The sequence below is a fragment of the Citrus sinensis genome, chromosome 5 (assembly GCF_022201045.2).
Source record: "Citrus sinensis cultivar Valencia sweet orange chromosome 5, DVS_A1.0, whole genome shotgun sequence".
In the NCBI taxonomy this organism is placed as follows: Eukaryota; Viridiplantae; Streptophyta; class Magnoliopsida; order Sapindales; family Rutaceae; genus Citrus; species Citrus sinensis.
Genome location: NC_068560.1, coordinates 35,745,290 through 35,773,145, shown reverse-complemented (window position 1 = coordinate 35,773,145; position 27,856 = coordinate 35,745,290). Strand labels below are relative to the sequence as shown.

General features: G+C 33.0%; 2 protein-coding genes across 2 annotated transcripts; both read right to left on the bottom strand.

Annotated features, from left to right (window-relative positions):
* Positions 1-113: 113 nt before the first annotated feature.
* LOC102607820 (triacylglycerol lipase OBL1) lies at positions 114-3,268 on the bottom strand. Its single transcript, XM_006473247.4, has 5 exons — positions 2,843-3,268; positions 2,276-2,469; positions 2,099-2,132; positions 725-1,338; positions 114-579 (listed from the first exon to the last, which is right to left on the bottom strand). The coding sequence occupies exons 1-5, from the start codon at positions 3,147-3,149 to the stop codon at positions 328-330; spliced, it is 1,401 nt and encodes a 466-aa protein (XP_006473310.2). The 5' UTR covers positions 3,150-3,268; the 3' UTR covers positions 114-327.
* Positions 3,269-22,493: 19,225 nt separating this feature from the next.
* Positions 22,494-23,906, bottom strand: LOC107176388 (transcription factor HEC2-like). Its single transcript, XM_015528814.3, has one exon. The coding sequence runs from the start codon at positions 23,512-23,514 to the stop codon at positions 22,696-22,698; it is 819 nt and encodes a 272-aa protein (XP_015384300.2). The 5' UTR covers positions 23,515-23,906; the 3' UTR covers positions 22,494-22,695.
* Positions 23,907-27,856: the final 3,950 nt, after the last annotated feature.

Sequence of the window (27,856 nt, the reverse complement as noted above, 5' to 3'; positions counted from 1 at the left end):
ACTATATAGACATATATGTAATTTTCTTATGACAATTTTAATTGCAATAACGCAATGTAGCCTTGCATCTAATGATCGCAGAGTCCTGGCATATTAATAATCAATGAATAACGTTGCTGGTATGATGCAGATGTATTTTATTGGCTGGACCATGCAAAATAAAGCAATTGCCACTAGGTGTACAACAATTTTGTCGATGTAAATTTATCTTTCCTCAAGCTAAATCTCCTTAAATGCAATAATAATTCAGTTCAAGAAACGAATGCAGAGGGAGGAATGCCAGTCAGGTAGAGATAGAATTTGTTCGTGTTAATAATGGAGGGAGTGTTAGAGCGGCGGAGACGAAGGCAAGGAACCCAATCGGAGAGCATTGTCATAATCTTGAGGAGAATGCGCTGATAGTCCAGGAATCACCAAGCCAACTACCCTAGCCAATCTCAAAAGCCAACCTTCTCTGTAATCTGGGCCCTTTTTGTACGGCAGAATAAAGCCCCGAACCAGCTCCCAAACGGCATTTATGATTTTGGGTGCGACCCATAACAAATTGAAATAGTTCTTGTTCGGCTCCTCCTCCATAACCTGAAATATCATCATCAATACAGTGAGCGAACAAACCCATTAATTAGGAGAGCTACGTTGTTTCTAGATAGAAACAGCATAAATTAGTACTTAAGTGCATGGTTTAAAATAGTAATGATATTATATCAAGAGGGCACCTTCTCACCTTGCCTTGGTAGCAGCTATTGAAATAGAGGCAGGGCCCAAAGTGCTTAAAAAAGAGGGTCTTGTCATCGTAGGGCAACCTAGGTACCAGGTCATTGCAATAAACATACCTCCGATAATTAACATCATACTTGTTTAAATTCTCCTTCATATACTCTCCAAATTGTTCGTCTCCAACCCTTGGTTGCCCAAATGTGTAAACTCCTTCCAATCTATCCAACAACAATGTCTCCTCGTGTAACACTAGCACAGACACAAACAGTATTGCCAACGCGCCCCCCAAGCTGTGTCCAGTCAATATAAACTTGGCTTCCTTGTTTTTTTGTAATATTTCTTTCAACATTTGTCTGATAGTATAGTAAGCAAATGGTGGTTGGTCACTTAATCTGTCAACTTCCTTTGGCCAACCATGATTTTCTTGCAGCCCTAGAGCTTTCATGAAGCCCTTATGCACTTTACCAACGTTTGTAACCTTGTACCACGAGACGTCGAGATCTACGGACCAGTCATCTGCATTGAATGGTTCAGTGCCTCTAAACGCCACCACGATCACATTAGGGTTAGCTTTTGTATCTCGAAGCAAGAAGGCTTGTGTTGAGTAGCTCTTCTGGAAATCTGTGAAATTAAAAAAATTAAGGAGAGGCGAGAGTTACTCAACTACTAAGCAATTCTCACTAATGGATCGAATCCATTTTACATATACAAATCACAAATAAGTTAATTTTTTAAGTAAATTACGGAATATATCTCTAAATTAAACCTGATCCTCAGTGATCTATCAAATTTAAACTTCATCTTAGCTTAAAACATTTTATATACATCATGTCTGTGTTAGATAACCTAGGCCCAATCAAATTTCAGAAAACGACATAAATATCGGAGTTGAACTGACAAGGTTTGTGTGTTTTTCATTTGTTCAACTTTCTCATGCTATGAGTAAGCTGTCTTACTCTCTAGCTCGAGTTGAAAACTCTATATTCCATAATTCGTGTTAGGCACGTAATTGGAAAATAATTCTTCCCGGTCTGCATCACACCCGTAGACTTTTAGTAATCGCACTATGTTACGTCAGAAATTACAGGTTGGAGAGTTGGAGAGATCTCACTTATCGTGTGATTACTAGCTACTTAATAATAGATCGTGGCCAGCCACGTGTAAATGGACCCGTCCATTTACTTCTGGGATTTTACATTAAGACCGTAAATGAAGGGATCTACAAGCATCGTTAAAATAATATTTAATTAGTAGCACTTTCAACGGGATGCCAGTGCTCTTCTCGGACCAGTTTGCATAATGTTTTAAAAATTATTATATGTTTGTCAGTCGTTAATTATATAATGAATAAGAATGAACTAGGTTGCTTCTCATTTCTTACCATTCCAAAAGTTGACGAACCCCAAGAATTCCATCTGCCAATTGAGGAAAAAAAGAAAAAGAAAAAGAAAAAAATCGTTAAACACATGCAAGTACGATATATGAAGAACACTTTTTAATTAAATCGATTTGAGGGCGGCGGACCATTGATTGTGGGACGTGATGAATTGAAACTTACCTTCCAGTGGTCTTTGACTACGTTATTGATGAAGGCTTCATTTTCATATGACAATTTGGCGGCCATGAGGGACAATGACGGGTAATATCTTCTGTCATTGGGTTGAATGCTTCTGTCTAAATCAACTCGTCTGTCAATGTTCCCCAAGAAAGATGTGAACTTTGCCGATGATCTATCTGGTATCACGAGGTTTCCTAATAGATAATCCCATTTTAATTTCTTCGCTAACATTTAATTAAGATATGCTATAAGCACTACATCCAATTAACAATACATGCACACCATATTGCTACCCATAAGCAAGCAAGCTATATACGCAGACGGATGGCCGCGTGTTTAAGGAAAAGAAACCCTGATAATACTTCTTCTAAATACCTTAGCTTTTAAATTTCATTTATTTGATGAAATATATATGCTTATATTACTGTCTTGAAATTTATGATGCATGTATTAATGAAGACAAATTAGCATATATAAACTAACTAACAAGTGATGTTAATGTACTGATTTATCTATGGCTTTCTTAATTATGGTACGTAGTAGAAGCAAGAACAGTTAAATTATTACCTTTTAAAAGATTGATCAAAAGCATGAGAAGACCGCCGTTGCTGGACAAAAGATTGAGCCACAGCTCGATCAGATATCCTACCGCGGCCATAGGTTTCCTCAAGAAACCAAGACATTTCTGTGCGACAACGGAGACGAATATAAGCCATCGGCGACGGAAATTCGGGTGCCTGCTGTCTTCTGGGCACTCAATGAATCCAAGTTTTTCCAAATTAGAATAAAATAATAGGAGAATTAGATCGACAAAACCTACTTCTTTTGGCTTAAGAAACAGATAATCGTGACAGAACTGTTTCTCATTAGCCATGACTTGGAAGCAATAAAGACGATGATGATGAAAATGAGTTGCTGCTGCGTCAACGTCTCAACTGAATATACATTTGCGAACTTAGTAAGGTTCATCTCCATCTTATATATATATCCATATAGATGCTTAACAATGTGACCAACCAATTAGAAAAAAATTTAAAAAAAAAGAAAGAGAAAAAGTCATTTATTAGTTGATAATGCGTGCTAATTTTGTTTTAATTAAAAACATAAGGTGAGGGGAGTCACTTACCTATAAATAAAAATAATTTTTGGAGGGGATGGTGCTAACGTTCTTAATTAATTAGTCTTTTAATTATTCATGAGGGTTTTGTCCTAATACAATTAATAACTACTGGTGCCTTCTTTGTGTTAGTGGAGAAATTTTAGAATACATTAAATATATCATGTTACCTATATAACAAATAAATAATATTATAGCATGTATGTATTTATTTAAAAAAACTACTACGTAGATGTTGGTTATATTACATTTAATCAAGCATATTATACATAGATTTATTGGTTGTATTATCTCTAATATATTCTAAAATTACTTAATTAATTCCGAATTTATACGATGACCCTTTACTGTTTTCTGCCACTTGAGAAACTGGTTTCAAAATTTTTTTCATCACCTCCAAGAGATGAGATCTAGGCCATTAAAATCCCAATATTGCTGCCCACAGGGATGTTATATATGGTATCATTAACAATAAATTTATGCGATGTATCTAGTGTTGTATTAAGGTAAACCAATTAGGCGCGGTGTTGATTTTTGACCATAAGAATGCATGTAAGTATGGGAATTTTATGTGCTTTCGTAGTTCAATAAGCTGCTGGTGTTTGTCCTTTTTTTTTTTTTAATCCTCTAATCTCCTACTTCTGCAGAATTGCGAACACGGAAACATCGTGTTGAATAATAAGAATAATAATTAATCACAAATGAGCCACCTTTTTACTTTATTTGTCATATTTTGGGTCCAACCTCTATGGTCGCATAGGGTCCAGGGTGGCGGCACATGTGTCCACGTGATACATAAAATAGACAAAGCTGGTGGAAATCCACTTCACCAAATATGACAAGGCGGCTTAGTTTATTTATCCTCGTGGATGTGGTTGTTAATAAATGGAACCCAATCGGGTGGCATTATCGTAATCTTGAATATATAGCATGGGCAGATGCTCCAGGAAACACCAACCAAACGCCCTAATCACTCTCAAAAACAAACTTTCTGGGTACTCTGAGCCCACTGCGTGAGGCAGAATAAAGCCAGGAATCAGCTCCCAAACAGCATTCAGAACCTTCGGCATTGCATATAATACATTGAAATAATTCTTGCTCGGCTCCTCTTCCAGAACCTGATGATAATAAAAATTAATTATAAACTAATACTAACAATTACTTAAAAATAATAATTTAACCAAAATTAAAAGGGAATTTTTAATTTCACAATCATGCTAACGTCATACATGCATGCACGCGTGTATTTTGGTTGCCATGCACTCACGTACGGGAGATATAGTTATAGAAAGCAATTACTATTAATTGACTAATAACTCTGACCTCGCCTTGGTAAGAGGGCCTTGTCATCAAAAGGCACCCTAGGTGCCATGTCATTGCAATAAACAGATATCAACATCTGTGGCTCTGTCTCATCATGTAGTAAGCAAGTGGGTGTTCCTCGTCATTTTTGCCAATTTCCTTAGACCAACCTAATTTTCTTTGGAAACCTAGAGGTTTCATGAACCCGCTATGCGCTTAACCATGCTGTGAAATTGGTACTACGCGATGTCAAAATCTCTGCACCAGTCATCTGCATTGAATGGTTCTGTGCCTCTAAACGCAACCACGCTCATATTAGGTTTAACTAGCTTCTTTATCTTGAAACAAGAAGGCTTGCGTAGACAACATCTCCATAAATATATGTCAAACAAATTAAATTAATTAAGGAGACATAAAAATGATATTTAGTCATACTAGCTGGTAAACAAACATCAAAATGCTAAAAATAATAATCTTTTATATTATCTGGTGAATTTTCTTGATTCTTTCAGAGAAAACTTATTCGATGGAGACGATGTCGTTACTTAATTTAAGCATGACTAGCTAGTTCAACTGTTTATTTTACGTACAATATTTAAGAATGATAAGGTTTCTTCTTAATTAGTAATCACCATTCCAGAAATTTTAGAACTTCAAGAATTTCATCTGCAATATTAAAGAGAAAAACAAATTGGTTTAATTTATAGATGGTACATATACGAGATTTAATACGATATATATTTTGAAAAAATAAAAATAAATAATTTAATATTCCCTTTCAAATTTGATTTTGGACTTACGTTCCAGTGTTTATTGACTACGTTAGTGATGAAGGATTCAATCTCCTAAGACAAATTCGCGGCCATCAGGGCCAATAATGCGTAGTATTTCCCCGTATTAACCCCATTAATTTTATATCTTGACCATAAGATTAATGTATACGAGTTATAAGTTAACTGTATATATGTATTATATACTAACCAGTGCCAGTGGTACGTATCATGCATTTGTATGCACACATATATCAAATAGTTAGTTAAATTATGGCATGTACGGAGAGATTACTGTACCTTCTAAATTCTTGTTTACAAGCTGGACGAGGCCACCATTGATCGATATTAGATTGAGCCACAGCTCCAGCGCATTTCCGAACTTGGCCATAGGTTCTCTCACGGAAGTGAGCAATTTCTGTATGACACTAAAAGTAAAAACAAATTTTCATGACTGCTGAATGCAGTTCAAATAAGTGTCATGTTGTTGAAAATACATTTTTCCAATGGCCACAAGCAGTCGCTGATAATCAGTGATTAGGTTAGAAATGCACTATTTTCCAATCGGGCACCATAAATATGCTTATTTTGAGGGAAATTGGCCATTATAGATACATAAATAGAGATCGAAAATTAATATGGACATGCGAACTGATATTTATGACCACTTTAAACTACAAAAAATAGTATTGCGATTTTCTCTAGCTATTGTATTTGCGATATCAATTTGAACTAACTAATTACCGTTAAAAGTGCATAATTTTTTAAGGGCAAACACAGTTGAAAAAAAGTAAATTACAATTGAAAAAATATTAGTTCTAATTGATTATGCAATCAAAAATATTTTATGTAGGTGATATAGGGTGTTGTGTGTCGCGAGTATGCTACCTTCCGAAGGCCATAACTTTAGGTACAAGTGTCCGTTTTCGGCGTATAATATATCGTTTCGAAACTTACGATGAGACAAAAAAACCATGAACTGTCTAAGCTGTTCTGCCTTATGGTTGAGCTGGAAATTTTACTTCTTTCTTGTTTGTTTCCTAGTTTTAAGATTTTTTTCTTATTTTTCCCAATTCTTCTAGGATTTTTATCTTCTTTTTTTTTTTTTTCTAAAACTCATATTTGAGCGCCATTTTTTTCCTTTTCTTATTTTGATTAGTAGAACTTAATTGTTATATTATATTTCGGATTTGCCTATTTTGGTAAATTCACGATATTGAAACTTATTATAAAAGGGACTGAAAACCTTAGTTTTATTCATTCAGACTTTTCAATAAGATTTCTCATTATTCAGAAACCTAGTTTCTTCTTTCAAGTGAGTTCAAAAACATTTCTATTTGGTCAGTAGGGGTAGGCATCGATTCGGTTTCGAAATAGACTTTCAAGAATCAGTTCGAGTCCGAAAATTAAAAAAAAAAAACCGCTTAGATTTTAAAAGAAAAAAATTGAACCAAAACTGACCTATCAATTTCGGTTCTCTTAATGGTTCTATTTTTCCTTATCGACTTCCAGTTAAGGACCCATTTGAAAGGTTTACAAAAAAATTGGGCCATAACAAAATTCTTATATGTAAACATTTCCTAAACATTAGGCCATAATAAATTTTTTTCTAAACGAAAGGGATCCAAATGATATTATCCTTCCACTTCATCTACAACCTTCGTCACTTAGCAGCTAGCACATTATCGAAATGGAAAAACTAAAAAAGCACAATAGCGTACGCATAGAGCTAATAAAACGAAATACTAATAATAATTTATTACAATAAAATAAAATAAGGCAAACATGAAATTAAAAAAGACTTTAAAAAATAGCTATTTAAAAAATAGCCATTTAAAAGAAAAAAGGAAAACAAAGTTATTTGACCGGCTAGCTGGCGACAGAAATGATGGAAGGAAGCAGCAACAACAGCGGATGGTCGGCAATGAAGATTCGGCAATACCGGGCACCTGCAGACTTGGATTTGGTTGGAAAGGTGGGACTTAGGGTTTAGGTTTGTGGCTGTTGAAATTGGAAGTGAGAGAGTAAAGAGTAAAGACCGAGAGTGGTGCAAACATGTGTAATTGTGTATATATGTTATGTGAAATTACAAAAAATGCCATTGTATCTGTTTGGTTCGGATTTTGTAATTTGTGATCCGAAAACTGAACTAAACCTAATCATTTGATTCGGTATTTATATATTTGGGTTTTTAGTTTTAAAAAAACCAAATCAAAACCAAAAAAAAAAAAAAACGAACGCAATTGATTTTTTTTCAATTTCGGTTCGGTTCTACCCACCCCTAATGTTATGTTATTTGGAATTAATTATATTTTTAAATGAATTTTAATATTTCCAAGAAGATGATTGTTAAAATTCATTTTATTCTACTTGATAGTTAAAATGATCATTTTATTAATTGCCTCTGGGGAAAAAATCAATGCACCAATGGATAAATATTCTCTTATGAATAATTTCAACAAATGTATGTGCAGCTCAAATAAAATACAAACAAGTATATACCAAAAGCTACACAATGCTACTGCAATGACTTAGTAATCAATGAAGAAATGACAAATATTCTTTTATAATTTCAACAATTCAATTAATGCACCAAAAGCTACATGATTGCTACTACATTGACTTATTGTTGCTAAAAGATAAAATCAATATGGATTCATCATTAAATCCTTGACAAATACTTAAATAAGACATAATACATCAAAAGCTACACGGTACTACTACAATGATATTTTGGTGTTGACAAAAGATAGAATCATTGTGAATTGGGTAAGTGAATCATTGTGAAAGTTGAATACCTTAATTTTTTGTTCCTAGGCTTTTGATTCTTTGCATAAAAATATTTAAAAAAAAAAGATAAAATTTAAAGTAGAAAAGCATGCCTACTAAACAAGAAAATAAATCTATCCTAATTAATGTCCCTTTCACTTGTGAATTAAAATCCAATAAATTAAAAACATGAACATCATAATAATAATAATAATAATAATCATAATAACAATAATAATAATAATTCTTACTTGCAAACCACAATTAATCAAATAATTCTCAGCGAACAACCTAACAGAGAAAACTTCAAACCAGCCTTGTAAGAGTGTTACCAACAATAATTGATGTCAAACTTAAGAAATTAAAGATGATGGAAAAAGTCAATAATATTTGAAAACATCTCCCCAAATTCTATAAAGCTTAATTCAAAAGAATTAATTAAGAAAATGGCCCTAAAATAGAGTTTAAAGCATTGGAGAGATGGATAATACAAAAGAAGAGGAGATGAATTCATCCATTGCGCTTAATATCATTGACTTTTATTAATTTATTTATTCTATTAATGGATATGATTTGTTAGAGAGAATGAAGAGTAGGTTAGCATTAACATATCACTTGCACTAAAAACAATATATTCAATTTTTTTAAAAAAATAATCAATTGATTTAATTATCCTAAGTTAGTTATTTTATACTGATAAATATTGAAAATTATTAGCATATGATTTGATCAATTGCAAAAAATAAAAATAAAAAACTTCTCACCATATTAATGCAAATTTTAAGTTTGTTATAATTACTCTCTAGCCTAAATTGATTTATAGAACATCTTTAACATAGATTTAAATTTAAATGGCAAATTAATAAGATAAACAAGAGATGAAAATGGATACCGACACACAAACTATTAAGCTACATTAGTTTTGATAATTCATAGTTAAGCTATGTCTCAAAAAATAAATAAATTATTTTGCAATAATTCTTATTATATGTTGAAATTAATTGTATGACCATTCTTAGACAATTAGACTAATTTAATAAAAAAATCAACTATAATTAAATGTTAATTACTAATTATCTAATTTTTTATATATATGCAATGAATGTTATGTAAGAAGTATGTGTTCCATGTTCCACAATTAAGAGTATAATAAAACTATGAAAACTATTAAATTCTATTTATTAAAAGTGTCACGAGATAATTACATTAATTTGAAAACTAGCTAATCTCCAAATTGATTCAACAATAATTATGATCAATCATTGACATTATTTCTTTAATTGCTTAACTATAAAACATCAATTAGTTTGATAATCAATCTCTAAATTGATTCAACGATAATGATTAATACAATTGAGACTTAAACATTAATGTAAGTTCAAGTTTGTTTATAAGATTGAATGGGATCATAAATATATTATTGAGTTTTCTTCAACTACAATGCTATTTCAGAGTTGATTGATGTTTAATTGTAAGATATCATACATTATATTTATGTTGTAATCAATCATTGGTATCTTCAATGGTATCTTATAAGTTAAATAAAGTAATTCAATTTTATTGTTGCACCTAGTAAAACCTTAAAAAGAAAAAATCAATCCTTTAGTAATTATTTAATATATAATTTATTGCATATCACTTCATGTCAAGTGGTTGGCACTTTCATATTTTGTTTTACTTTTTTTTGGCTGAGGGTTCAAACTTTGTGTGCATTGTAGAAGTTAATTTTATTTTAAATCAAGTACAATAATTAATTATTTATTTAATTATCTAGTTCATGTTTGATAAAATAAAAAATAAAAAAACTTATAATTACTTTTTTTTTAGATGATATCTAATTTTATATTTTATTTTCTTACCTTCAAAGCTTTGCTTTGACCAACCTTGCAAGTTACACTAGTGAAAAATATTATTGGTGTCCGTGTTGTCTGTTAAAATTTTATATTCTTTGAATATATTTTTCAACCAACTCCTAGGTACAGTTAAAAATATTTTTCTATGTTTGACGAAAAAACTACAATAATTAAAAATATTATTTTATTTTCAACCATTTTTTTGAAACAATAAAAAATAATTATACATTTCCAAAAACAATTAGTTACAGTGGTTATAAGTAGGGTCCAGCTACCTTGCATCATAGGTTTGGTACCCCAGTCATTTGTCTTATAGCCAATGAGCCAATGACCCTTTAGATTGTGAAGAAAGATATTTAACAACTGAGATTTAATATTTAGAAAATGGATAACCGGCTGAAGATGTTTTTTTGATCCTCATATATTTATGAACCACCAACAGGTACAGTCTCAGCATCGTCAAAATCCAAACTTTCTTTTGCCTTTGAGTGCTTATTCTCTGCACCAGGAACACCATCACCACCACAACCACTTGCTTCAGCCACAACCAAAGCGCCACAACTCATCAGGAAGTTTAGACCTTTCCTCTCCTTACATCCCTAAACTACCATTCTCTGATCCACGCCATGAGTTCTTACTCAGAAACCATCAACAACAAATGGGTTTTTCTTCAAAATGTGCATTTTCTTCCTCAGTATCTTCAACAAAAAAGTTTGATGGAAGCAGCAAAACAGAAGGTTTTAGGTCCGGGAGTGAAGAGATTTCTCGGCAACAACGTGCTTTACTTGACCAGCTCTAGAAGGTTGCAGAGTCGGTGGGAGTTGGGTAGGCATGAAGAAGCATAAATGGGCATAGGATGTTAGGCTTGGTTGTAAAATAGAGAATGGCAGGAAGACGTAGAAAATGGGAATATATTATGTTTGGCAATACATAACCTGATCATTTGCAAATATTTAAGACATAATTATGAGAAATTTTGTATCAATCTTAGTCCAACCAATACTAGCACGCTTGCAAAAAGTTGTTTGCAACCATTAGCTGCATATCTCGGTTTGTTATTTGTTTAAATGCGTAAGCTGTCAAAAAACTTAAAAACTTCTGATCGATTACATGTGCTCTTTTCCAATCAGTTGTTTTCCATCAGGTGACCGGCTCCTAATCGGTTTCTCAGGTTGCTCAAATTCTCTATGTGTATCTTTTGTAGCCGTTAGATAAAATCCAACACTGACTTTGGTAAATGACAAACGAGTGGGGTACCAAACCCATGATGTAAAGTAGTTTTGGCCTTATAAGTACCAATGGCACTAAAATTTCCTCCTAAGCTAAATTTATTATCAACCAATTTTGAAGTTATTTTCAACAATGTTCTTTTCATTAGAAAAATTATATAATTATTTTAGTTTTTTTTGATATCTTGATTTTTACAGTTGAAAATAATCGTATTATCAATTATATTTAACTACTGTCGAAAAAAAATTAATAGAAAATGACAATTTTTTTTTTTTGGGGCGTGAGCCCGGAGATGAGTATAACCCATCGTTGAGGAAAGCTACCGCGCCTCACCACTTCTGAGCACTCACTAAACTTTCTTTTTGCTAAATGCGAGGATAACAGTAGAAGCACCAGGTGAAGCAATTTTGCTTCTTTCGGCTTCAGAACCAGATAACTGTCAAAGAATTCTCCCTCGTTAGCCATTAAGTACTCGCAAGCAAATTAAGATGATAGCTAGAGATGTGATAGCTATATATTGCTTAATTAAGATGATAGCTGGCTCCATTAAACCGTAATAACAATTTTCTTTCTAGTTTTGGTCGGTTACTTGTAGCCAAGCCTTTTTTATTTGTTTTTTTTTCCGAGGTAGTCAATTAATTTTTCTGTGCCACTTATTGGCATAATGGTTTCACGATCGAGTAGACATTATGATCATCACATCAGATAAAGCTAATGGGTGCATATATTGCTGCTGTATTACTAACATTGCCTCGCTACCCATGCAAACTCTAAATAGACGAAATTATTCGCTTGTGGTAGCTTATATTATCGTATCATCAATTCTATATTTACAAAATTATTCAGCCAAATTATTCTAATTGGCATAGAATGATAATGCAGATTAAAGACCAATGTACTCGTGTTCAGTTAATTAAGCTGCTGATTATTATCTAGCAGCATCAAAACCTAAAATCATTTATTTTTAATTTTTACGATTCAATTAATACTTGTAAAAAAAAAAAGGAAGTCATAGGAAACTATGTTTGGGTCCATTGTTGTAACTTAATAGCTGCCAATGGAAAGAAGCTTCTAACCTCATTTTTAATAAATATGTAATTACTAGATAAGAATATATAAATAGTTAAATATCAATTATACACTATTTTAAATGTACTCATGATAGAAAATTATTTAAAGATTAGGGGAGAAAAAAAGAAGAAGATGACCATTAACTCCAAATTCTTCTAGAATACTCTTTTTTAAAATAAAAAAAATTCCCCTTTGGTGGCTTAATTTTTTTTAGCTCTATTTTTTTATGTTTTTCCTGTTGGATTTTTTAATTTGACATTGTTAGATCCTTAATCCAACGTTGAGCTTATATCTGAATAATTATGTATTGTGGACTGTCATATATGGTTAAACCTAATTAAATGTGATCTATTAAGTTTTTCGATATTATGGACTTTAATGTATCTAATAGGGTGTGGACATTTAATGTGTAAAAACATAATTGTATTCTAATTATACGATGGGCAAAATTAAGAATACCTAATGAATACAGGAAAAGTTGTTTATATAAGTAGTTATGGTCTCTAGGTCACACATATTTTTCCATTCTTTCTAACATTCCATCATCGGAGGGAGAGTGAACATAGAGAATACTAATACAAAAGGATTTTTTAAGAGAATGTGTTGATCTGGAAGGCCAACCACACAACCCTAAAAATCAATTCAATGTTATAAATTCAAGTACGCTTCCACATAATTTGTTATTGATTATTGGTGATACAACATGAATATTCTTGAGATATAGGTGATGCTTTTTACTAAAAGTTTTCTTGTTTTAACATTTCCTACCTTCCTTCACGTGAAGGTAGACATTTTCCAATAGTTCTAGATCCACGAAGTTTGTTCACCATCCGTTCTTAAATTAGAAGTGGACTATTTGCTAGTGTTCCTATGGTATATTAAGTTTTTCTTCTAAATCTAAAGCCACCATGCCTACGTTTGTAAGATATTAGGTACGGTAGTTGGATCTTTGAAAAAAATTTGTTATTGTTTTAGTTGGAAAGACCAAATTTGATTATGGAGGATTACTTAAAAGAGGTATCACTACAACAAACAATAGCATTACCGACCATATATTTTTGAACCATACATTTTTGAAGACTTTATTTACTCTCGGAAATAAGTACTTTTTGAAAAACAAGTGTGCAACCCAAGAGGGGGGGTGAATTGGATTTTTAAAAATTATCCTAGTCAAACCACACAACAATTCAATCTAATGCCTTAATCAATTCGAAAACAATAAATTCAATGAAACACAATATTAAAAGAGTAAGGGAAGAGAAAACGAACACAAGGATTTTTACGTGGTTCGGCTATCCCCGCCTACGTCCACGCCTCCAAGCTCACCCGCTTGAGGATTTCACTATCCAAGCCTTTCGAAGGCTTCAACGATTACAATTGACTTCGAGGTGTCAATAAACCTTTACAACAAGAGATTATATCTCCAATCTCTTTACCCCAAGTGTTTCCCATACTTGTACTCTCACAATTTGATGAGAAATGATAAATACAACAATGAATCTCTCTTTAAGAGTGGATATACAAATTGAAGAACAAAGATGATTTAAAGAATGATGATTCACGAAGTTGAAGCTCAATATATGTTGTGTGCACTTGTTCTTTCTTGTTGGAGATTGTTGGAGAGCTTCAAAATGAGTTGGATTTGAGTTTTTTATAGTTTGAGCTCGAAAACTAGCCGTTACTCACATTTTGGTCGTAACCGGATTACCGGTTATGGACATCCGGAATTCCGCTTAATGTTACCGTTACAGCCACAAATTTGAATTTCTGAACATCCGGATTTCCGCTTTGTCACATCCGGATTTCCGCTTACGCTCAGTAGCTTACTGCTCAACAACCGGATTTTCGTTTGTCAAGATCCGGAATTCCGCTTTTAATTCGGATAGATTCTGCCTCGAATCCGGACTTCCGTTTATCAGAAACCGGATTTCCGCTTGCTACAGTAACTGCTACAGTGAATATTTTCTCAAATTTACAGTTTGACCCCAAAACTTTATAAAACTATAATGTGGCCCAAAACGTTATGAAAGTTTGCAAAAATGTCCAATTTCAGAACTTTAGAATAATGCTTTGTCAATCCCACAACTTTCTGAAATTATGACTTTGCCCAAACTTTGTGAAATTATAGAATGGCCCAAAAATATTTAAATAGTTTCAAATAGGTCCAAGTCCGAAATTTAGAAAACTACTTGTTTATTTCAAAGTTTTCAAAATTCTTTCAATTAAACCATAAACTTTGAAAAACAACCAATTTCATAAAATCATTTTTCCATTAAATATGAAACATTTATAATATGAAAATAATGATTTATTTAAAAAGAATATTAAATAATTTGAGCTTAAAAAAATTAATCATTTTTAATCTTGTTTGTTATCATCAAAATCAATATTATGGAAACATATATGTTAACACTTTTTACAAAGATAAAAAAGAGCCATTCAAAAAACATTAAAAAAATCATTTGCTTTTTCAAGGTAATTTACTCTCGGTGATAAAGAATAGACTAGTCCGAAAGTGGATGAGTAATGCTAAAAGTACTTTTTTGTGCTAAAATTAAAAGCAAGATAAAGACCCTGACTAATTAAATTATTCCTTTCAATGGCTTTGCCTAATTAAATGCCCGAACATGACTTTAGTTGCTAATTAAATTATTCATTTCACAATGCCTTGGTTTTGCTAGCTTAAAAACCTAGACAAGATCAGATAAATTTTTAGAAAAAAAAAATTAAATAAATAATGCAATTAAAAAACTAAGCTATTGGGACCGCTCAAGCTTCTCTTCAGCTTAAATTGATTTCATTTGAACCAAAAAAAAAAAAAGAAGAAGAGAAGAAGACAATCATATGATCACGGCTCTCCCTCTCAATCTCCAATCACTTTTTAATCCAACTAAGATTTGTTCGATCCAGCCATTTACGTTTTTACATTTCCATTGTTCTCACTTCTCAATTGCAGGAAGGTAATTATCTCCCTGCTCCCTTGTTCGATCTCTTAATTTTGCAATTGCTTGCTTTGTTTTTTCAAATTAATTTAGGGTTAGGTCCAAGTTAGTTTTGGATTAGATCATGGTTTCCATCAAGTTAATTTTAGGTTAGATTATGATTTCCGTCACAGTTAGGGATCTCATAACCTTACTTAACAGTTAATGATAATGAAGTCTGCTTATTGTAAAAAAATAATAACAAAAAGCTGCTGATTGTCATTTATCTGAACAAATTGCACGAAATTGGGCTACGTACACCATCCGTGTGGGTTGGTCTTAAGAGAGCATTTCAGCCACTTTAGCCCCGCAAATTCTAGCCAGCAGCTTAGTTTGGCTCCAATGTAGTGCAGATCATTGAAGGAGCTGGGCCGATTCCCCGTGACAACTTCTAAGGCTTCTGCCTGCATATTAGTTAGGGTAAATTGTTGGAGTGAAGCTCCGAACACCCCTTTAAAACTCTTATAAAATGCTGTTTATTTCACACACACACATCTTAATTTGATCAAAATCATAGAAAGAACAAAAAACTATAGTAGAGTTAAATTAAATATTAAACATAATTTTTTTAATAAAAATCTTATCATTATACGATTTGTTACTTTATTGCCTCAAAATTATTTTAATTTTAAAATAAGTATTTATATCATTTAAGTATGGGTAGTTCATGATTTATAAGTTTAAAGATATTTTAATTTAAACAAACTCGTATTTGTCCTTTTATGTGAGTTCTTCTAACAATAGAACTTTTGTAAGGATTTTAAAGGGTTGTGAAAAGCACTACTCAAATTGATTATATATGATCCATTAACTCATACATTTTTCTTTTATTATTATTATATAAGAACTTAATAGAAGAAGATTGCTCCTCAACTACATCACTTTAATTATGTGTTTACTGATTGAGAATTAGAATAGAAATAAGGGAATAAAATTCATTAACTTGTTTACTTATAAAATAATAAAAGGATTATAATTAAATTGGTGGACCCACACCAATTTAGGAATGATTACTGAAGTTCTTATTACTAAGTGAGAGTTGGGAATTAGAACTCCATTAATGTGGTTGGTTATAAGTTATAACACCTTCAACCAAAATTTTAAATTCCCAACTTGTCCTCGTTTAAGGAAAAAAAAAAAGAGAGATGAAAATCACCAAATCCTAATCCGTTTCAACACAAAATCAAACGAACAACAGCGGACGATTGCACCACTAGAATCGCTTCACCGGTTAATGAGCCTCACACCAAAGCATATCCTCGCTATCGAGCATCGTACTGCCGAATATCAAATAACAAAAGAATTTGGATTGTGATTGATTTGATTATAATAGCTAACACGTCGAAATTTGGATTAGGATTAATTTGATTATAATAGCTAATCCGATTGAACCCAAAAAAGAATCCAATACCAAATCAATTAATGTCATCTTTCTTATAATAGCTAGTTTGATTGAAACAAAAAAAGAATAGGATACTAAAACAATTATTGTTATTGTTGTTGTTATTTTTAATAGATAATTTTTTAATAATAAACACAATTATTATAATAAATAATAATAATAAACATAATAAGTAATTAAGAGCACTTTAGTAATATGTAATAATCTATTTTGATTATAAGGGAAAGTAGACACATTAATAGAAATACAACCCATACCGATTTTGATTTTCACTAATTAAGTAAACAATTTATTCTAATTTCTATTTTTCATTCTCATTCCAACTCATTTCAATTTCAACACATTTTAATTTTAGCTCATTCCAATTACTAATTGATAAACACACCATAAGCATGAATTTAACTGCATTCGCAAACTGTGCCCTACATGTACATATGTTACTTTCAATTTAGTCTCTTAAATTACAAGGCCATGCTATTTATTTATTACCACCTAGAACGAAAAGCAATTCACATCTTCTTCGCATCCGTAATTGATAGAGACCGAGCTTGAAATTATTTCCTTATTAAATGTATGAAAGAAAAATGTGACGAACAAATCGTCCACCGAAAATTTAAAAGACATCATGAATAGACCACCAAAAATAAATTCATTTTGGAAGTAAATAAAAAAAAAATGGCGCGTTGTTGCCATCTAGTAGTTGATCATGTGCAAAACGATCGTTTTTATTTATTCATTTTTTTCCCTATTAATTTTCTTCACCTAATCCAATGGATATGACAAATATTAAATTGTTGGTCTCGCCAGTGATTCTAGAAGCAAAAGGGGGACAAAAGTTTCCATGATTTTTTGTGACGATATTCATCTCCCCTGCGAAAAAGGACAGATTGGGGAAGAATATTGGGTTGATAGATTAGATTGTGTTCTTCTTCAAGACTCAGGCGGCTAGCCTACCACCCATATCCAAGACCCAATCCCAAACAACCAAACCAACATTTTTAATAATTTTTCTTATTTAATATGTATTCACGTGATTGGTTTCCTCCATATCTTATCATTTTCTCTGTTTTCTCCCCACCTTTTTTTTTCCCCCTACTAAAACAAAGCACAAAAGTCTTGTTATAAAACACAAGATTGGAATAGATACAGTATGTGAAAATTGAAGAATGACTACATAGGATTCCCTTGTATCTGCAAATAATGAGTATTACTTTTTCAATATCACGTGACGTGTCGTATTTATAAAATCGAACATAGAATCCTTAAAAATGAAAATAAATTTTTATTTTATTTTCTAAACTCACGAATCCGAGAATGATTCGTGATTGAGCAGGAAGAGAATGAGATTTATGGCTTATTTGTTAAAATATTTGGAGTTTTAAGATTTTATTGATTTCATTTTCTTTCTAAATTTCTAAATTTAAAAGTATATATACTTAATATACTTATTTTTTAAATATCAAATAACCATGTTTAAGATTTTTCTTTAATTTATAAAAAAAAAATAAGATGCCATTTATATTGAGAGATATAAAAAAAAACATATCAAATCCATTAAAACCTTAAAAAAAAAAACTTAGATTCATTCAAAATTTTTTTTTTAAAAAAAAACACTACCTTAGATTTTTGTGAATATTTAAAGCATGTCCAAAGAAATACAATGAACCTATGGGGGAGAAAAGGACAGTGTCCTATATTTGCCGGACAAGAGGGCTCCCCTTATTCAAAATGGAAGAACCCTTAGTATTCGGATGTTGGAACCTTTGTAGCAACTCTCACATGGGTTTTCTGATGATTTTTTTGACTTTGTCTCACCTGTTTCGTATTCCTTTTTTTTTTTTTTTTTAATCCCTGGTAAAGTATTATATGCTTTTTATTTGCATATTTACCTGTTGATTGAATAGGATAGGGATTCTCGTCGGAAGGAACAAATTGTTCATCATCCTTGAAATTGAGACAAACAATTTCTATTCCGTCCAGCATTGGCACTTGGGAGGCAACTTACCTTCTTTTATAATGTGCGTGTGTGTGTGTGTGTGCACCAACGATATAATTAATACTCAGCATTGCTTTTTAGGCTGATATATACTCAGCCCAATTCTTAACAACTTGATATTTACTTTAAGTTGTATTTTATTCCACCAACCTAAAATTATCAAGAATTTTCTTTGATGGCTGGGTCAAATTCCTCACCACGAATTACTAATCCATATGTTTCTTCGGTTCGCTAAGCCCGGCCCATTTATAATCCCATTTAGAGACCACGACCGTGGCCGTATGAATCATTAAATACAGGGCATTGTTTTTTGTATTTGAAATAAAGTTGTTACACTGTCCGATTATACTACAATCTTGGAGTATTATTGGAGTTTGAATTCACATATCATAGCAAAGCCGAGATAGATTTATGCGCATAGCTCGGAAATCTGTATTAGTTGGAGGCGAGACTTCTAGCCTCACCTATGGAAGATATATTTATTTCCACTAATATTTGTGGTCGAACAAATTGATATTCACTTTAAGGCAGAAGCTTAAGTTACCATATATGTAATTTGTATCAGCTCATAAATAGTTTTTTTATTTAATCCTTTAGTTGTTTGATTGACAACAATTGCGCCATACCCAAAAAAAAAAACTGATGAGTTGATAACTTAGCAAGACTCTTATTTTAAATAAAGCTATACTTGTCCTATTATTCATGATTGATTGTATAACTGGGATATGAAAAGAAAAATATTTCAGAATAAATAATTCACTGGAGTGTGGCACATTTTGACTTAAGAACACTCGTAATTTTTACGAGCTTATCAATTTATCTTGTTAATATTTGTCTTAAATATTATTGTGAGGCCTTACTTATTAGCTTAGATTTTGGATAAAACAGCTTCTCTAACGCAGTATTAGAGCCAAAGTCTTAAGTTCAATCGATTCCCATTCGTGTAGTAAACTCTCTCACTTTCAAGCTCTTGTCTTCCAACTCATCTATGAGTTTTTGGCTCATCAAATCTTAGTCCACATTGCGTGAGGCATGCTAGTAAAACTTCGCATGAATATTATTCTTGGACGCTTATTACTACCGAGTAATCACCTATCATCTTAAAGATTTTGAGTCAAACTTTTTCTCAAACATATCCAATCACTTCAATATGGAGATGGGTTGTTTAAACTAGACGTGATTTTGTTTATGAAAACAAGTCTACTCCAAAAAGAAAATGATTCGTGAATTGGGGAGTTGTTGGTTTTTTTTTTTTTTTTTTTCATTTTTTTCCTTATAAAGTTATTTTGGGAAATGGATATGCCACTAATCGCTGAAAAGGGTAGCAAGCAAGTCCATATTGGAGGATGTTGGCCATCAGCAAGAGCTGCCAAACTGAGTTTAGATAATTATTTATTAAGGACTGATTTTGAAGTTGGAATATTTAACAATTCAAATGAGGTTCCTTTTGGAAGTTATGAAACTGCAGTCCACAAAACTGCAAAAAATACACTGTACATAACAATCTGCTTGCACTCTCTTCCACTGACAAAATATATATAATGTCCAATATACATAAATGTTTCTCTTATCAATGCTGTAATATAAAAGCTAGGGTGATCTTTAATTCCTTAAGGAAACGAATTAATTATTGGAAGACGTTAAAACAAATAAAACTTCGTAGCAATCATCTGTGACAAGAACATCTCGATTGCTGCTATATTCCAAACATAACCACTTGAAGTTCACGTGAATCTCTTAGAATAAAATGATATATGCATGTATGTATATGTATAATGATAAATGCTTTAATCACTTTCTAAAATTAGAACATGATTGACTGCTTTCACTACAACTGTCTTTCTGTTTTAACTTCAACTTGCACGTTCCTGGAAAGGTGACTAAATCAAAGCTCATAAATAATATGAAATAACTTGTCTGTAAATTTCTATAAATAATAGAACATAATATTTATTAATCACATTTTTAGGAAGTTCGGAAGTTGATTCAACTGATAGTTTCGTGAGATAATTGATATTATATATTAATTGATGGTAATGTTAAGTTTTTGGTTAGAAGGAAAAATAAATGAGAAAATCTGACGTGGATTTGCCACATCAGACCGAGTTGACCGAGTAGATTGAGCTTCACGTGTCGAAGTGGTCGACGGACAAAGACGTCATCACGGTGCCACATTGGAAAAGAGCCCATCACCGCGTTTTGTCAGTCCTTCACGTGGACTTCCCATGCATTTTTCTCACTCTCACTCCGTCTTTGTCACTATTACGCGCTGTTTTTGCCCTTCTGTACTTCCTTTGCCTCTTTACCCTTTCTATGGTTGAACGTGACGTGGAGGAAATCATCAAGAAAAGGTAACACACTCCCCAAAAGCTGCATACAATTTCTGTACAACTCATCTCCTATATCCCACCGTGTCTCACCTAATGCGTAGTTGGATTCAGCACCTGTCACATCTAACCAGACAACTGTACTTTAATTGTCTTTCATTTTTCTTCCATGATGTTTGTACCCGTACTAGAGTTTTGCCGTGGATGATGTGTCATCACTTGACCTCAAGAGCATGGAGATTTTGTTCACCAATGGTCTCAAGTTTACACACAACAGTCTATCAACAAAGAAGCTTCTCTCTCTAGTTTTTGTTCTCATTCGATTTAGTGGGGGTAAAAAAAAAAAAACAATAATCATATTTTTGCTTCGGATTCCGAAGATCAAAGGTGCTGCTACTGTTGGTGCAAATTTTGTCCCAACTTATGATGGTGAGTTCGTTCTTTGGGCCGATCTTTATAGGCCTTTGTATATACTCTTCTGAGTCCACTTCCTTAGGCAATCAGAAGATCCTTGTCTTGTGATACTCTACAAACACAAGAAAATTATCAGAGGGCCGGTTTTGCCGGCGTAAACCCTCCGACGGTCAAGTCAGTCATCGGACTTTTGAAAATATGAATTTAGAAAGAGAAAGATTAGAGGGAGAAAGTTAGCATTTTCCCCTTTTGAGTCTCTTTTTTGTCTTACCTTTTGATGAGAATGAAAGACATATTTATCGACCAAACTGATTTGACTTGGGTCCTAGTTATTTCGATGACAAATGTCATTGTTCTTGTGACATTTGGCAATACTTGTCCTCTCGAGCCCATGTGGATTGACACATGGATATACAAACTTGTCTACAAATTAGAGGAAGAAATGTTCTATCCTTAGGTTATTTTTACTAAGACCTTGGGATCATAAGAGCCTTCACACTTAGTAGGTTTGTCCTAGGATAAGAGCCTAGAACCTCAGCACGTTTTGGACTTTAAATCCTTGCCACCTAGTTGATTTATCCTAGGTGATTTGTCTTAGGATAGAAATCTAGGACCTTGGCTCCTTTTGGGCTTTGAAATCTTATTACTTAGAAGGATCATTCTAGGTCATTTGTCCATCACTTCGTGGGCTTGATTGAGAGGAAATTTATTAGATGGGCCTTATTAGACTTATTTTATTTTTGGTCCAACAGCTACTGTCCAGGTTATTCATTCTGTCAATAACTCGACATCTCTGACGATAGGTTCTTGATTATTTTCTGTCATTGGAATTGCGTGAATTTAAGAATTCCTCAGAAAAGGCGGCCACTTAGTCCTTTCATATAAAGGCATGATAAATGAAAAAAAAGGAAGAGATAGAAATTCTCTAGAATTAAACTCTTAATTATGAGCCATCTAATATCTTTGTTTCCAGCGACTCTCAAGTCTCAATCAATAATTATTTCATAACAATTCAACAGGGATATTAATTGATGACCATTACACACTGTAAATATATCAGGAGAGTTATGACAGTCATGCATGCATGACGATCAGTTTAATCTTTACAGCCCCATATATAATAATTAATTAAGCTAACATATCAGTTCAGCGCTACATGTAGATTGCAATTAGTTGAACTCCGGCTGGCTAAGCATCTCCATAATGCAGAGCACCATTTCGAACTGCAGGTTGCTGATATTCTTTTCCAATAATAGGAGGATAATTTCCGGTAGTGAGTGTTGCAGGGAACCCTATTCCAGCAGGCCTATTAGCCGCAGCTCTCTCCAGCGACTGTACTTGAGTCTTCAAGAACTTGACATAATGAATTGCTTCATCTAACATAGAGGCAGTGTCCATTTTGGTTCCTCCAGGGACAAGTCTTTGAAGTATTCTTATTCTCTCACTTATCCTCTCTCTCCTATGCCTTGCTGCAACACTTTGAGGATCCTTTGATATCTTCACGTTCCTTCTCTTCGGCGGCTTCACCGAATCTGGGTCAATATGAATTGGTTGCATAGCTGCAACTCTGAATATCGTTTCTCTCATCGCCGCCATTGAGTTCTGTTTCTGCGATAATGGTACTCCTGTAGAACTATTTGAATCTCCAGCTCCTCCTCTCCAATATCTTTCATTGGGCGAATAAGAGAAATAAGTTGGTATAGAAGTGCCTTGAGCTGCGGTGATACTGGTGCCGTTTAACGACGTGTTACTATTAGATAGCATGTTTGAGAAAGAAGGTGATGAAACAATATGCGGGCTATTGTTATCAACGAAATGTGGCGTGGAACTAGCAATATTGCTGTTGGTGGTGATGGTGGCAGAAGTGTGATCAGCTGGGAGCAATTCAGCGACATCGTTGTTGGTACAGGCTCCGTAGAACTCGGGGAACTTGTCCATCTGCATCATCATCACCATCATCTCCATCTGATCTTCTGTTGCAGCTGACTTTAACCGGTCAAATTCCATTGCTGGCTTTTTGGTTGGTTGGGTGGCTAGCTAGCTAGCTAGCTAGCTTTATTTCACTCTTTCTCTCTCTCTCTCTCTCTCTCTCTCCTAATTAAAGAAAATGGTCTTTATATAAGTGTGAAGAGAGCAACTGAAAAATTAAACTGATGGATAGGATAGACAGAGGAATGGGGAAGATAAAAGAGAGGTGTGTAGACTAGGAGTTTTATCAGAATGTGCAGCGATGAGAAGGAAATAGACACAAAGGGTAAGGAGAACAAGTGAAGAAAGAAAAAGGAATATAATAGTGTGATATATCGGCACGGGAACAGACTTATCATTATACTGAGAGAACCCTATATATAACAAGTGGTTCAATTTATTACTATATGTGTAATAGTATAAATGCTATTCCAATCTTCTTAACCTTTGTTATAAAAAAAAAAAAAAGAATATAATAAAGTAGTTGAGCCTTCTTTTTTCCCCGTTTCTTCATGTATATATATATATATATATATATATTCTGAAACAATAATTAAATCTCAAGATGGGATATAGTAGAAAGTGAAAATTCAATTATGGTGATTGGTACCTTGAAATTCAAAGCGTATGATGATGTAGCCATAGCATGCTCATTTTGATCAGGACCTTTGAAATTCTGGACCACCAATCTTTAAGAAGTGAAGCAGACTTAGTTACATATAGTCAATTTTTGTTTAAGCAGTCGTTAAAGTATCGATTGGTGTTTAACAATGGTAATCTGAAGCCTTCTGATTAGATCTTCAAAAATCTGTTGTCTTGTGTACATTATTGTTTGTGTACTGTCAAAATTTACTACGTAAATCAATTTAATTGCCAAAACTAACGTAGAAACAGGACACGATGTAATTTTCCAATTGTGAAGAATTATGCAATTAAAGAACGGGTTTAAATTAATTGTTTTTTTTTTTCTTGAAAAGAAATTTTCACATGCATATCGAGACGAGATGAAATTGGTTTCTGCAGGTCCGCCAAATTTGAAGCTGAAGGGCTCAGATCTACCAACTGTACTTCCAGGGAGTATCATCATACCATAAGTGCTTGTGTTGGTGCACGAATCATTATTTTTCTCTGATGAAAGCTATATATTATACAACGTTGAGTTGGGGTCTAACTTTGCCTTAAAAATTCACTTTCTTTTAAGAACCCCAAAACCCCACTCTCACATGACAAGAGTCAGAAATCTCACCAGACACCTTTAATATGAATTGCTTTCCCCGGTACCGGCCAGTTGCCGGTGGCTAACTTGTGCCATTGGATACTTCGCAGATTACACGTGTCAATGGTCCAGTGGAATATGTGTAATATATACATATATATATATATATATATATGGACCCTGGCTATACATATACTGTTAAAATCTGACAAGTTGCAGTATTATCTTGATATGGTGCTGGAGCTACAGCCAAAACTATCTCTCAATATCGCAACAGGAACGCTTTTCGAGAGGGATCAGGTCACTGTTGCAAGCCGCTCCATGTGCTGGAATAGCTTTGTCAACCAACTTTACCTAATTCATCAAAAAACTCCAACTCCATCGCATTACCTTTATCAATTATACAGGCTACCTTTTTCACCATCGTTAAACTCTGTGATCATTAATTGATTTCTTGATTTCTTATTTTGATAATTTAAAATATTTATAATACAAAGATGAAACATACATATCTCATGCGTTGTTTTTAATCAAATTCGTTATGTGTTCTTATCGTATTTAAGTTTCCCTTGCGGCTTTACAGATCATGTGTCCTGTACGAATATTGGAAGCCTTTTTTTACCTTTTTTTTTTTAAAAAAATAATAATTATCTTATTTTAAATTACACTGCCAAACTGAAAACAAAAAAAAAAAAAAGCTACAGACATCATTTAAGTACAATTCATTGGGAAGGACATTCGCAATATATTATTATTTTTTATTTAATGGTAATACAAATTCATTTAAAATAAAGAGTCACGGCAGGGGAAACAAAAAGTCAGGGCAATTACAGAAAATAATTCAAATTCCCATTTATGGATGGAGAGATAAAGTTCTAATTTGTTCGAGATTCCCTACAATCATCAATTCATGACTCTTCCTGAATTCCCTACAACCCCTAAGAGGGCTAGAAGCGTCATGGCAAAATAAGACCCGAAGAAAATAATTTAATTTAAAGCATTTGTGTTTGTTTTTACTAATTCCGTTTTTTAAGTAAATTGGATAGATAATTCAGGAAGAGTCATGATCTCATTTTTTTAAGCTCGTATAACAACATGAAACTAGCAAGATCAAATGTAATATTATATTTTCACCAAAAACTACAGTAAATATTTAAAATTTTGAGTTATTTTAGTTTGTTTTATTTCATTCATCACCAAAAAATAAAAATAAAAATGCGGACTTTGATAGCAATTAGTGGGCCTACTCGTGGACCACCGACTCAGCTCATAATGATATGATGTAGACATTAATAAGGAGACCTCCGGTGCTATTATTAATCAGGATGCTGAGAGTCAGGGCGCCTGTATAATGCGACAAATTCTACGTTTGCCGTTTTGGCAAGAGACAACGCTGTGGTTTCAAATTAAATTATCTGGCTAGGTGTCCAGTCATTTAATTTGTTTATTGGCGGCAAACTGTAGTTCTTGATTTGGTTTCAATATTACTGGAAGATCATTTCTTTTCCTTTTTGCAAGCCACGGACGTAAGTAAATAAACCGTAGCTGCCTGGTGGTGGACGTGACCTATCTCTGTAAAATTGAAATAAATAAATATTCCATGCAGCAACCACCTTTGGCAACTCGGACATGCATGTTATGTAACATTATTTTTCTTTAACTTCAGCAATTGGAGATCACATTATTAATAATTAGACGAAAAATGGCGAATTCAGCCTCATCGCGACAGTTGTACTCAGCAGCAGATGTGTAAGGTGCTAAAAAGTTTTTTTTTTTTTAAATTGAAAAAAAAAATGACAAAGATATAAGAAGAAAGAAGAAGAAAGATACATATATGAGTGGTCTTGTTGGGTTGTTTGTTGCTTGTTTTTATTTTCTGCAACACCAATCGAAAACACTGAAAACGCTCCACGCACCATGATTTCAGAGCACTGCATGTCCAGACCAGAATTAGAGATGCCATTCTATTTCTCTCTCACTGTCACTTACAATTACGGAGAAAACTCTAATTTTAAAATATTAAATAAAATTATTAAAAGAAAAGAAAAAGACATGAATGAATGAATGAATAGAGGGACATATTCTCTGCAAGAAGAGACTCAATTGGATAAAAAGAATCCAGGGTTAGAGATTTTGCTGTTGGGTTGGCATTTTTGTTTTTTCTTTCTTTTTTTTACAACTTAGCATTATCACGCTTGCATTGCACCACCTTATCTTGTCTTCCCCACTTCCTATTAATTTATGTTATCAATTATAATGCCTTTGCATTCGATATTATTACTATAGTAATATTATAAAATGAGCATTTATTATACTATTAAATTAACTTTTGTATCCCCCCACTTTCTTTCTTTTCTCGCTCTCCCTTCCTCATCGGGAACTGCAGGCAAAGGCTCTCAGAAGTAAAGAAATCTTATTTTATTTAATATGATATTGTTCGTTCAATAAGAATTGGTCCCACTCTTTCTCTCTCTCTCTCTCTCTACATGATTGTTAACACAACACATGAATTTGGGATCATTTTTTGTTGCCAAATTGCAATTTGCAACAGTCAGTCAGTCAGTCAGTCAAAGCATGCATCTTGGCTTTTGGGGTTTGCTTGGGCAACCTCTTTTGCTTTTTCACAAGTCACAGTATTGCACGCCAACTCCAGTCTTTGGAAGGAAAAAAAGGGTTGAAGAGAGTTGGGCTCAGCAATCAGCACGCCAAATTTTTTGGTTATTTTGTTTTGCTGGTGCTAGCTAACTGTTTCTCTATTCCTCATTATATGTTTGATGAATGGTGATCTCACGGCTTTTTTCCGACCTTTAAATTGTAATATTCTGGGCTTAGGGTTCGAGTTATTCATCATTCAAAAAATTGTACTATTGGCACCTCTTCATTAATTTTATTTTATTTTATTTTATTAAAATTATATTTAAGGATAAATATAAATAGAATTAACTATGTATGATTTTTTTCTCTGTTCAATATATATTATTGGTTTGCACATATTTATTTATATATTAAATAATCTTTCTTTATTTTTATTTCTCTTTTCATATTGATTGCGTTTATCTTTGAGTTGTAGTCTAAGGAGACATCGATTTTTCCTTTTCCCCCCTTAAAATTCAAAAGAAATCGGTGGCCTGGTGCCGCAGACAAGTGTGTGTGCGCACGCGTCAA

Bases quoted from the DNA above. Each gene is read 5' to 3' on its own strand.
- LOC102607820 (XM_006473247.4), bottom strand. From the start codon at position 3,149: ATGGCTAATGAGAAACAGTTCTGTCACGATTATCTGTTTCTTAAGCCA. The intron at 2,133-2,275 runs GTAAGTTTCAAT...CTCAATTGGCAG, and splicing joins TAGTCAAAGACCACTGGAAG to ATGGAATTCTTGGGGTTCGT. The intron at 580-724 runs GTGAGAAGGTGC...ATGATATTTCAG, and splicing joins ATAGCTGCTACCAAGGCAAG to GTTATGGAGGAGGAGCCGAA.
- LOC107176388 (XM_015528814.3), bottom strand. From the start codon at position 23,514: ATGGAATTTGACCGGTTAAAGTCAGCTGCAACAGAAGATCAGATGGAG.